At 38.4% G+C, this 13,922-nt stretch overlaps 1 protein-coding gene across 2 annotated transcripts; it reads left to right on the forward strand.

Moving 5' to 3' along the window:
* Window positions 1-8,681: 8,681 nt before the first annotated feature.
* Window positions 8,682-12,181, forward strand: LOC125285028 (progranulin-like). 2 transcript variants are annotated; one of them, XM_048229219.1, is made up of 7 exons: window positions 8,682-8,918; window positions 9,373-9,513; window positions 9,866-10,162; window positions 10,577-10,714; window positions 10,985-11,119; window positions 11,393-11,527; window positions 11,860-12,181. In XM_048229219.1, exons 2-7 carry the CDS (start codon window positions 9,373-9,375, stop codon window positions 11,875-11,877), a joined length of 864 nt encoding a protein of 287 aa, XP_048085176.1. In that variant the 5' UTR covers window positions 8,682-8,918; the 3' UTR covers window positions 11,878-12,181. The 2 variants fall into 2 exon arrangements, with proteins under 2 accessions (XP_048085176.1, XP_048085175.1); XM_048229218.1 differs by having other exon boundaries at window positions 8,688-8,918; window positions 11,857-12,181.
* The last annotated feature ends 1,741 nt before the right edge of the window (window positions 12,182-13,922 follow it).

Genomic DNA, 13,922 nt, shown 5'->3' on the forward strand with positions numbered 1-13,922 from the left:
ATAGGACTTGGCTGATTGAGTTTTCCTCGGCCTCTACGAACATTGTTGACAATGTAGGTCCTGCCCCTTCCTTTATTTTAATTGGCTAGCTAGAGAGAAGTGACATTGACGAACCAATCAGGAACTGAGAAACTAAAATCCTTCCGTTTCAATCAAACTCTCTCACACACACTACTATTCCTTCTCACATACACTCCTAAACACTCGTACATACACTACTATACTCTCTCACATACACTACTATACTCTCTACTCTCTCACATACACTACTATACTCTCTAACATACACTACTATACTCTCTAACATACACTATACTACTACATACACTACTATCACATACACTATACTATATTCTCTCACACATACACTACTATACTATCTCTCACATAACACATACACTACTATACTCTCACACACTACTACTAAACTCTCTAACATACACTACTATACTCTCTCACATACACTACTATACTCTCTAACATACACTACTATACTCTCTCACATACACTACTATACTCTCTCACATACACTATACTCTCTCTCACATACACTACTATACTCTCTCACATACACTACTATACTCTCTCACATACACTATACTCTCTCACATACACTACTATACTCTCACATACACTACTATACTCTCTAACATACACTATACTCTCTCTCACATACACTACTATACTCTCTAACATACACTCTCACATACACTATACTCTCTAACATACACTACTATACTCTCTCACATACACTACTATACTCTCTAACATACACTATACTCTCTCTCACATACACTACTATACTCTCTCACATACACTATACTCTCTCTCACATACACTACTATACTCTCTCACATACACTACTATACTCTCTAACATACACTATACTCTCTCTCACATACACTACTATACTCTCTCACATACACTACTATACTATACTCTCTTACATACACTACTATACTCTCTCACATACAGTACACCATGGGCGGATTATGAACTTTCGGGCCCCTGGGCCCAGATGTATTAAGTATATGTGGGAGGGGGGTTTTGGGGGTCCTCCTTGGGGGGATATATTGTCGTATATGTGGGAGGGGGGTTTTGGGGGTCCTCCCCCAGGGATGGCCAATACTAAATTCATTCAGATTCATAGCCTACATCCTGATTTGTTGATATTGAGGCAATGATTCCATGCAAGGGCTTGGGCTTCAGGCCCATGCAGTAATCCATCCCTGCAGTACACTACTATACTCTCTTACTTACACTACTATACTCTCTCACATACACTACTATATTCTCTTACACAACTATACCCTCTCATACATACATGTAAAATGATTATAATAGTGAGGGTGTATGAGTATAGGATATGCAAGATTATGATAGTGTGTGTAAGACCAAGTATGAATTATGTAATCCATCTTGTAGTGATTGTGTGTGTGCGTGTATGTATGGCATGCCTATGTTTTTTGTGTATGCGTATGTACGTGTGTGTTTGTCTGTGTGAAGGTGTGTGCATATATGCATATATATATGTGTGTGTGTGTGTGGGGGGGGGTTGTTCCACACAACTGTACGTGTAAGTGAAAGAAAAATAAAGTAGAGTCAGATGACTGCAATGCCGCCAAACAGGAAGTGAGATAATCTCAACAACACTTTCATGTATCAAAACCAAACTTGGTACGTGCGACATTGCGAAGACGCACATACAATGTGGTGCCCTTTGACCTCAAGGGGACACTGCATTTAGCAAACATGCCTTTTGGCTTTTTGGATGTTGTGTTAATGCATGTAGCCTAACTTTTAAATTGGGCTACATGCATTGGTGAAATTGAGCCAGTACATGCAGTTCTATGTGAAAAAACATTTAGTGGGGTTAATTTTTGGCGGCCATCTTGTAATATGGCCACCACCTTGGATTTTCCAGTAGCCAATCGGACAAATTGTTGTAGTATGCCCTAAAGAACAACTGTGCCAAATTTGGTGCTTGCATCACTATTTTCACGATTCCACTGAAAAACTGCTCTTAGCCACCTTACTATGAAAATGATGAGGAAACATCCAATCTTGAAGGGAAGCTAATTTATTCGGATAAAATTAAATCATACTGTATATAGCTTATCCCTCTATACGCATAGCGGCCGTCGACGGCTTGTTAGAATTCAATAACGGCAGCAGCCAGACTAAATTCTTAAAGAGACGTCTGCTATAGTATAGTATAACCTTCATTCATGAAATAATACAGTGTTTGTGCATACATGAACACTAGACTTTTATTTTGACACACTTTGACACACATAAATAAATACATTTTTGCTAATTTTTAATAGGCTATATTTAACGTTAGCATCCCCCGGTTTGTTATGACTAACTTAGTTGCCTCTCTCTGGTATCTTCAACAAACACAGACCTGGTGTGAATCATGTATAACGTTGGGTTAATCAAGTGGAAAAAAGCAGAGACCGTACACAGGGGCTGAAAGAGATCAAAAAATGTAATAAAAGTGCCGAAAAAGTAATACAGGCCATGAAACAAAAGTCGTGCTCATGGGGACATTGATGATGGGCTAGGCCCGAAACGTTTGTCTCGGCCTGAACCTGCGTTTCTTCCGATGCTGTCATCCTAGGGGGGTCTGGGGTCCGGAAGAAAATTGTGTAGGCCTATATTTTAACATTTAAATGCATCAATCTGGTGAAGTTAGACTTGCTTATTTATCTATGGATGCAAATATTTGTGCTGTAGCCTAAACTGTTTCGCACTTCAACATTTTAACCATGCACACACAGGCGGAATAGTTATGATGATACTGCAATAAGTTCATAGCCACAAAGCATATTTGAGTTTCACATGTTTAGAAATGGTCAAAAATAGTGTATATTTCAGCACTCCATGAAATTATGCGGAAGTGGTCACCTGTGTTGTTCAGGTAGTGAATCTATGATAAGCTAGTTATCTTGGTCATTGTAATAGCCAGCTATACATAAAAATAAGTATTGAACATGTCAACATTTTTTTCAGTAACTATACTTCCATTGAGGCTATTTGCATGAAATTTTCACCAGACATTAGAATTAACTTAGGTAATCCACACATATATAAAAATCCAAACATTAATGTCTAAAAGTAGAGTTATGAGTAAAAGAGTGGAATGGCACAGGGAAAGTAGTTGGAAAGTATTGAACACGCTTAGAAAAAGCAGAACATAAAGGCCAGAAATGGCAAGGAACAAACTGGAATCTATAAGTAGTTAGAGAAATTATCCCTTCTATCTGTGCAAATTGATGTAAGCTGGGTTAGTACATACTGGTGGGCTATAAAAAGGTTTTTTGTTGACAAGGTGTCACACAAGAAACATTTCATGATAGGTAAAAGCAAAGAGCTCTCCCAAGACCTTCGCAACCTTATTGTATTGTTGCAAAACAAATCAATGGAACTGGTTACAGATGCACTTCAAAACTTCAGAATCATCCAGCAAGCAGTATTGGAGCCATTATCTGCAAGTGGAAGGAACATCAACTGGCCATGCACAGGATCTCCTTGCAAGATTTCTGACCAGGAAGTCAGAAGGATAGTCAGAAGAGTAGCCCAAGAGCCAAGGACCACTCTGAGAAAGCTCCAGAAAGACTTAGAGGCAGCAGGTACAATTGTTACAGAGAAAATCATAATGCACTCCACTGCTATAGCCTCTACGGGCTGCTGTGGCCTACTGGTTAGCGCTTCGGACTTGTAACCGGAGGGTTGCTGGTTCGAACCCCAACCAGTACGCCACGGCTGAAGTGCCCTTGAGCAAGGCCTAACTGCTCACCTCAACCTCACTGCTCCCCGAGCGCCGCTGTTGTTGCAGGAAGCTCACTGCGCCGGGATTAGTGTGTGCTTCACCTCACTATGTGTTCACTGTGTGCACTGTATTTCACTAATTCACGGATTGGGATAAATGCAGAGACCAAATTTCCCTCACGGGATCAAAAGAGTATATATCAGGGGTGGGCAAACTTTTTGGCTCAAGGGCCACATTGGGTTTTGAAAATTGGCCGGCGGGACGCACAACAATCCCCCCCCCCCACGGCACACGCATAACATTTTTTATAGCCTATAATTTAGTATTAAAAATATTTGTTTTAAAATATTAATTGCTTAAAAATACTGCTAATTTTATGCTGTTTAACAAATGTATAAATTGTGCACTGTCGCTTTAAGACAGTCGCTTTAATTCACGTTTATTTCTCAATGATCTTCTGCCTGCTCCGCTATGGCTAGTGCTGTACCTATGGCTGGGCCCTCTCACAGTTTATAAATGGTCAGTAGTGGGAACTACTGTTGCCTTCATGATTTCCTTTTAAAACTTTCTTATAAGGAGATATCAATTATCAACAATCACAAGCCAGCTGGAACCTGCGGCTCTCTCTCCCTCTTGTGAGTGCAGACGCGTTCCCAATTAAATGGATTGCATAATGTTCACGTTAGATCTGCTGCAAAGGAGATAACTAAGAGTTAACTTAGTTTAACATGATGTCATCTCTATTTAACATGATGTTTTGACATTGACATTGTAAACGTTATCTAAGGAGAGTGAAAAGCAGTTTGCAGTAAAGCTAACCAACGTCGTCTCTATCGCAGGAAAAAAATAGCGAGCAGCCTGATAACTAAATGAAATGCTCGGCGGGCCGGATGAAAGTGCTTGGCGGGCAGTTTGCCCACCCCTGGTATATATACTTAGGCTATACGTAGTTATAATATGCAGGCTCATCCCGTATGCCTCTATTGCTGAAGAAAAACATATCAAAGCTTGTTGAAAGTTTGCTACAGAACATTTGGACGATCCTATGAAATACTGAGAGAATGTATTCTGGTCAGACAAATGCAAAATGTAACTTTTCGGATGTCATACTACACACCATATTTGGAGGAGAAATGGCACTGTCCATCACCCTAAAAATACCCTACCAACAGTGAGGTTTGGAGGTGGTGGTATCATGGTGTGGGCTGTTTTCCATCTCATGTACTAGCAGACTTCATACAGTTGAAGGAATGTTGTTCCGGGAGAATCTTTACATCCACCAGGATGATGAGGATGAGACATGGCTAGACCTTCCAGCAGGACAATGATCCAAAACATTCAGCAAAGGAAACTCTCAAATGGTTTCCTCAAAAGGAAATCAAGGCCCTGACTTCAATCCAATTGAACAGTTTTGGAAGTTAACTAAAGATCAGGATTCACAAAAGGGACCCCTGGAATCTTCAATATTAAAGGACTATCTGTTTAAAAGAATGGGCCAAACTCACACCAGAATACTGTGACTGATTAGTTTCGTCATACAGGAAATGCCTTAAAGCTGTCATTACGAATAAAGGCTTTTCCACAAAGTATTTTAAAAAATTTCAGCAGGCGTGTTCAATACTTTTTTCCTGTGTCATTCCACTTTATTACACATAACATTACTCTACCTATGGACTTTAATGTTTGGATTTTTTTTATATGGGTGGATTATCTGAGTTAATGTCTGGTGAAAATTTCATGCAAATAGCCTCATTGGAAGTATACTTACTGAAAATTGTTTTGATGTGTTCAATACTTATTTTCCCCGCTGTACATGCTACAGTATATCTTCCTTTTTCAGGACAGCTACCCATATCTTGCATATTTACCCATATCTTGCACAGAAGTACAGGCCCAGTCCCTGCCCTGTCACTGCAAGGGCCTCACGCTTGATCATCCTTAAACACACTGTGGATTTTTGATTTAGTTTATATAGTATATTTAGTATTTTCTTATCTTCTACTGTCTCTATTGTACAGTGGAGTTTTTTATATGTATATATATATATATATGTATACTTATATTCACTTTTTCTGCTGTAAGTGCATGTTGTGTGTGATGTCTGTATGCTACTGAGACCTTGAATTTCCCTTTGGGGATCAATAAAGTATCTATCTGTCTGTCTATCTATCTATCTATCTATGTCTTATGTCAGGCTTTATAGCCTATCAAGAAAAAATAATGTGCGCCTTATTATTTTTTTCGTCTTCATATTTTTGCATTAGCCTTATGTCACTAGGAAGCATGCCAGTAGAAATGTAGGCTATTCATAGCTATGTAAGGGATTCTTGTCCTCAAACAAGAACAATGTCAGGCCAATAAGGGACGATAGGGGAAGACGAAACCGAAACGTGATAAACAGTATCAGCAACACCTGCAAGCATCAAAAAATGCAGTTAGAAAAATGCAGAAATGTAGGCTACAGCACGAGTAGACCCACATACATTTTTGCTGACTGTTGATGCTAATTATTGTCCGTTTGTACATTTTAGGCGAAGTAAGTAGGCTAGCCTAACGTTAGAAATATCTGATTATGATTGGTAAATGCCTTAAGGCTGGACCAATGATTTCAAAGTTAGTGCCTGTCGCGATTCAAGTGTATGTAAACAATCCCAATCGTGAGTCAGTCTCTATTTACTTTGTGAATGACTCTGGATTTTACCACGCTAATTTCTATCTACAAGCTTCGTTTCATTTATTAAGTAAAAACTGACGAGACATCCTTACATCAATGCGCGCCGTTACGTGACATACTGTTAGGTGCAGATAGCTACCTCCGACATGTCAAAACGAAAGTAGAGTCACGGCCATAGGCCTACCATCGAGGACACTGAGGTCAAGTCCTCAGTATTTCTTTGTTCAAGTTTTGTTTAATTTATGAAGTAAAGGTAGCCTACGAGATAAGTATCTCGCATCAACGCACACATCGTCAAGTGACATGTAGTTGCACAACCTCTGACATGACTAAATAGGTTAGTTCTCCATTCAAAATTAGGCCTAGTTAGTTTCCCATTCAACTAAATGCAGTGTTTCTCACAGAACTGAATTCTATTTGTGGTGGTAGGTTTGCAGAATTAACTTGAATGCAACAGTTTTTAACAAATTAGCACAGCGTGTTTATGATGCAGATTTAAGCACAATTTAGCCAGTCGACTTTTTTACGCCAACAATCGCAGGATTGTTAATGTTTTCTTTAAACGTGCATGTAGGTAGTTGAGATACAATGAGAGGCTGTGCAAAGGTGCACATAGCTCTACTATATACTAATTCCATCCAATTTAAATAGTACAACATGGAAAATCATTGTGTGGTGGTCAGTGTTGATATTGTGGTGGGCCGCCACAAATAAGTCAATGTATGGGAAACACTGAAATGACAACATTTGTTGTCCTGTAGAAGAACAAAACTTGTGCCTGGATAGAGTGGGGGAAAACAACCCCCAAGGAATATGTGACATTATGTGAAACAAAAAGCTAAATATGTGTAGAATTGCTAAGTTACATGTCATGAATTATTGAAAATTGATAATTGAGTTTACAATTAATTAGTTAATTAGGCCTTTTGCTCCAGCTGTGGGGGAAACTGTCAAAGCAGTGCCCCTCAAAAGTAAAAAAAAAAACTAAAGTAAACTAAATCAATTGTGGAGCCATACAATATAATCGACAAATTGATTACAAGCTACTTTATTTGATCAACATAGTCCTATTGCCAATAGCACACTTATGTAAGATAGCTAGCCGACTAGCTATCTGATTCTAACCTGAGGTAATTTTTGAAAAATAAGTTTAAATATTCCCTTATGAAAAACAACTATGGGAATCTTGTAGTATTTTGGGACAAAATATTATAGTAATCTTATAGGAATACTGTAGTATTTTGGGACATACTATAGAAGTAGGCTACTATAAGACTAGCCTACTATAGAAAATACTAGCGGCTAAGGATATTATAGAGGTAGTGTAGGATACATTTTATATGTCTCTCATTGAATGTTTAGTATACCTTACATACATGTAGTGAAATCTAATTGCCATCTCCTTACTCTGACCCTTGTGTTTTTTGCAACTCCTAGGTTAGAATGTTTAGTTAACTTAACCCTTGTGTCAGCGTATTGTGGGTAACCTCAGGATGGGGGGTCATAAACATTTCTTACCTTTGTCAAAACACCAGATGGTTAAGTGGGGTTGTAAACATTTCTTATCTCTGTTAAAATACCAGATGGTTAAGTGAGTAATGGAGGGTGACAACTTTTGATTTTCCATGGGTGTGGGGTAAGGTATAAGAGTTGGCTTCACCCACAGATGTGTGGGCTTGTTACTTTGACATTTCATGTGGGTAACATGCTCCCGGCGTCGTGAATAAAGCTGCAGTCTCACACCAGTTGTCTTGGATTAATTTTGACCACAGTAGGCCTATTACAGAACTTCACAGAAGTAGTATACACTTCTATAGAAATCTTATAGGATTACTATAGTTCTTTTTCGTAAGGGTTTTCATTTAACCACCTAGTTAGACTAGATTTAGTGGATCTGAACAATGGATCTGATCATTTGAACCTAATTATGATGGAAATCAATGATGTCCTGTAAGGGGCATTTCACCCTGCATGAAAAATGCATTATGTAAATAATATAATAGTCTACAGTACATGTAAATATAAGATGTAGGCCTAACTGTCTATATAATAACCAAACTATCCACAATATACACATAAATATGATATCTGTAAAACCACAACCTTTCAAACATTTTAATGACTGCTGAAAATTAGAACACTTGCCTTGAAATCCATTTTTCATCTCAAGTACATTGCACGCATACATTTTGTACGTGTGCATCACCACTGTCAACATAGTGCATAGAAACAAAAAAATACATTTTATTTCATCTAGTGGTTGTGAAAAATGGGAGGGGAGGGGGGACTGGTGCATTTTACCCCACTCTAAGCTAGTCATTGATGTGGAGCTATCACAGCAGTTTCTATTTTATTTCAAAAAGGGGAAGTTTCAAAGGATATATATTGTCCGAGGTTGGAGGGCAGGTAGTGCGAAACAAGTGACAAGAAGAGGAGAGCACATAACACCACGGTCTGGCTGCTGTGAAAGTAAGATGAGTATGCTGATGCTATTGATGGCAATTAGCTAATTTGCTTGCTTATTTTCTCAAATTCTTTTATTATGTCTTGTGCTTTGTCAACTTTTAAGGAGGTGTCAGAGGTGGTTTCAGTTACCTGTAAGATTATGCCTTAGAATAAACACAAATATTGCACAACAGACTACTGTTATCACTCAGATTATGTATCCATATTGATATCTATTATCTGGCCAGAGATGTGTCAGCTATAGAAGAAATTCAGTCTGTATCATCTAAAATAAGTCTCTTTTTTACTATATTTAAACCAGTTGATGTCATTAATGTTTATAGTGCAATTCCAGTACAAGTGGCCTGATCAATGTGCAAACTATAAGACACTATAAAACAGTTTGAAGTAAAATCTTGATATCGGAATTGCAGTACAAAAATGGTTTATGTCATGTAAGGTCTTTGTTTTGATACAGATGTTGGTCCATGCCGTGCTGACATCCCTCTGTGTAGGGCTGGTCTCTGCAACAGTTGTTTGCCCAGATGGGAGTCTGTGTCCAGACAAGAACACCTGCTGCCTGACCAAGGGAGGATATGGCTGTTGCAACTATCCCTCTGTAAGTTCATGGACAGAATGATTGGAGCCAATGAAATGTTGGCAAATTGTGCCAGGCCATCAGAATGATAACAGATGTATTGAGTTAGTTATTAAGTAGGTTTGGTGTAAAAATAGCCTGAATACAAAATAATTTAAAAAATCAACAAATATATGACATGTACAGTACAAATAGCTTTAGTAAGTTAAAATCACTGTGCATATGTAATTTGTAAATAAGATTTAGATGACCATGTAGATTTCCCAGACATTGCTCACTGTGCCATCATAGGTTTAATGGGCCTTGGTGTCAAGGGGAACCTACAAGTGTATATCGTGACTGACAACCTTTTTTTTTTAATGATATTTCCCAGGCTGTCTGTTGTTCTGACCAGCTGCACTATTGCCCAGCTGGCTACCACTGCAGCAGTGCAGCTCAATTGTGTGTGAAAGACGGCCAGCCACGGTACAGACTGGCATGGCTGAAGCACACACCCACCCAGGAACCTGAATCCACTCTCCTCAAGCTCTCTCTTCCCGAGTCTGATAGCAGAGCCATTCAGGAGACATCAGATCCTGTGGTGTGGTGTGACACCGCCACTTACTGCAGCGATGATGAAACGTGCTGTTTAGGCCGTTCTGGTAACTGGGGCTGCTGTGGACGAAAAAATGTGAGTGAAAATGTGAAGCGCTTATTCTCATTTACTATCTATGGTATGTATTACTGTATTTAAGCAGACACAGTTTTGACACATGACTTGGTGGTGGTTTGCTATAATATAGTCATCAACAATGTTTGTCATAATGCCGATGTTTCTCACAGCCCTGTAATTTACTTCCCCATCATATCAGGCACTTCAGATTACTTTAAAAGTTATCTGAAAACTTCTTTGAAAAATCTTTTAGCTAGCATATCCACTGTGATTCACTGTGGCTTTGTTTTATTGGTTGTACATTACAGTTATATCAATGTTTTATGAACTGTATTTGTGTGTTTATATTTTGGATGTAACCTTGGGTTATTAAACATTTTAAATGTATTATTATGATTATTATTATTATTATTATGTATTGTTTATTTTTAGGGTCAGTGCTGTAGGGATGGCATTCACTGCTGTCCATATGGCTTCTACTGTAACATAGCCTCTACCAAGTGCCTGAGCGGGGATCTGAGCATAGATGCAATTCCCCAGCTGCCTGCTGTCAGATCTGATGATGACCAGGTATGCAAAACTCAAACTGTCATGGAGGATTTTAATTTTAAAAAGATAACTTCACAACATAAATGCTTGTATTAAAAATGGTACGAAAGGGGCCTGCATGCTCTGATAACTCATAAGCATATTACGCTCTGCTTTGTCTTTATGGCTGCTGGCCAGTGCCATGCTCTTCTAACCATTAGCACTGAACAAATAGCAATACAAAAAAGTTCACCTCTCCATATATTAACCAAGGAACTCAAAACCTCTGTCTTCCAACACTCTGTTGCTTAGTCTGACCGCAGAGCCATTCAGGAGAGGCCATCAGCTGTTGGTAAAGTGATATGTGATGAGGGTGTTTACTGCAGTAATGGTGAAACATGCTGTTTAAGCACTACTGGTACCTGGGGATGCTGCGTGTATTCAAATGTGAGTGGAAATGTGAAGCATTGTTCTCATTTGCTATTGATACAGTGGCTATAACTATTCAGGTTAAATACATTATTTGTGATATTTATGGAATTATAAATTACTCCTGCCAACTATTGCTGTGTATGTCATTGAATTAATGAAATCCACATAGCAATTGTCTTCTTTGTATTATGTAAAACCCCATACAAGTCCATGCATATTTAAACACATGGTTTAGCAATATTAGAATGATTAGAAATATAGGCTTATTGATGGATTGGTTGATTTTAGGCCCACTGTTGTAGGGATGGCATTCACTGCTGTCCAAGTGGCTACATGTGTGACAGCAGCTCTCACTGCCAGAGTGGTTATCTGCGCATAGCTGCCTCTCCCCAGCTGCCTGCCCTCAGATCTGATGGCTATCAGGTATTTAAAAAAAAAAAAAAAAAAAAAAGCTGAAATGTTGGAAGATTTGCATTTATGTGACATATGAAAATGTGATCAGACTGGTTTGAAAACTCATAAGCATACGTCTTAAAGGGATATTCCACCATTTGGGGAAATACACTCATTTGTTTAACTCGAGGGGAGGTGGAAAATGAGTGTATTTCTCCAAATGGTTTAGTATTGCTTTAAAACTTACGCACTGCTCAGTCTTCATGGCTGCTGAGGCTCTGCTAACCATGACCACTGAAAAACTAACAGGACAAAATAACCTAATAGCTGTTAACAAACAGATGTTTGCATACCACCAGCAGAGAGACCCTGAAATGTAATGCCACCTCCATGAGCTGTGTGAGGGGAGACACCAACACCCTTCATCTACCATGAGGAGGATACAGCAACTGTGATGCTGCAACACTGCTATGGGTCTCATGGCAGAACTTCACATCAGTGGGATTCATCCATCAGCGCTTCAGGATGTACACTGCTCAGTCTTTCATTGCTCACTGTTCAGTGTTAGCTTTTTGATTTCCATATAAAATAGTTCATAAATCATAAAATCATGAGAAGCATCAATAAAAAACATGTGGGAGTATAATCTACACTTGGAAATAAAAAATAAAAATGTACACCTGATCAGTGGGAATGTGTTTTTGCATGCTTTTGTTACACATTAAGGTTCAAAGAATTCAATTTGATGTTGGGCATAATAAGGCCTACATATTAGTCAATTATCTATACATAATTTGGTATTAGAGAAATGAGGAACTATAACATAATTTTGTAGGCTAGTTTGGATTTATGGTTATTGCTATATACAAACAGTAAATAGGCCTAACTATAATATTTTTGTTTTTATTATGTAGGCTATATGCTTTTCCTTTAACAATAAAATTGTTCATTTTTGTCATAAGTTAATAATAAAACTGTTAAGAATTATTAGCATTTACTTAAATGAAAGGCCTGTATAATGCATAGTCTAAGCCGTATACATACACATGAATTCATTTGAATTAGAGAGGCACATGGGAATCATTCTAGTTCAATGTGTTGCTTGCAAACACAAATTGTTTCTGTAGGGTGCCCTTTTCTTGCCAGTATATATATATACTGCCAAGACAAGGGCACCATATAATATAATATATTTTGTGTATATATATATATATATATATATATATATATATATATATATATATATATATATATATATTTATTTTTTATATTTTTTTTATTTTTTTTTTCCCCCCAAAAGAGTAGACAGTTACAGCATAATTCAGTTAAGGGGAAAGTGTATAGACCTTGGTAAGTCAAGAAATACACACACACACACTTACATGCACAAACATACCACACACTCACACACACGCATACTCAAACGCAGGACTCCCTGGACACCAGGGCCCCATCTAGAGGTTTTAAAAAGGGGTTACATTAACTGGACCAAGCCCAGGTTCCGATCTACTGAACCCACATCATGGTCACATCAACTGGACACACTCCAGATTTAGCAGACCATCACTAGGTCCAGGATCCCATCTCTGTTACTAGGTTAGACACAGATTTGGTCGCAAACTGGTGGATCGCCTCCAGATTAAGCAGCTATCCAGGACATTTGAAGCTGAGACTGCCTCCTCTTACGGCGGCAGCTGTGGCATACTGGTTAGCGCTTCGGACTTGAAACCGGAGGGTTGCCGGTTCGAGCTGATGGGAATTATTTTTATGACATTTTCTTGCCCCAGACTAGATGGAGGCTTCGCTCCATTTACATTGAAAGTGTACAGGGATTAAAGTGAAAAAAAATCGTTTGACTGAACTTTTTTCAGGCCATAAGTCATACGTTGTTCATATCTACCTATAGAGATAGCACCCCTTTTGCGGTCGCGACCTATTGGTTTTTAATGTACAAAAAGATGCAAACAGCAGAGTAAAGGGAGTATTCGCCTTATTCACACGGCGGCCATTGTTTAAACCAAAACGAGGCTACAGGGTACACTTACTATAAAATTAATGCCACCTACAGGTGAATGCATAGAACATAACAATCCTATGGTTTGTGTACCCTGTAGCCTCGTTTTAGCCGCCAATGGCCACCATGTGAATAAGGCGAATTGAGAGTGTTCTTGATTGAGATTGAGTTTTCCTGATGAACAAAAATATATTTTAGTACCATCCCTGACCATTGCTGATTAGCCATTGCTGTTCTTTTCTACTACAGCAATATTGTAGAAAGGCTTTAACACACTCTTATTTAATTACTTCAGGCCAAAAGTGTTTAAAGGGGAGATTTTTTTTCTTGTTAATATGCAATTCTACACCAAGTAAAATCTATAAAATCAAGTTTGCAAGACTTCCCATTTCCTCATCAAAGTAACGAATC

Source organism: Alosa alosa, chromosome 20 (assembly GCF_017589495.1).
Source record: "Alosa alosa isolate M-15738 ecotype Scorff River chromosome 20, AALO_Geno_1.1, whole genome shotgun sequence".
NCBI lineage: Eukaryota > Metazoa > Chordata > Actinopteri > Clupeiformes > Clupeidae > Alosa > Alosa alosa.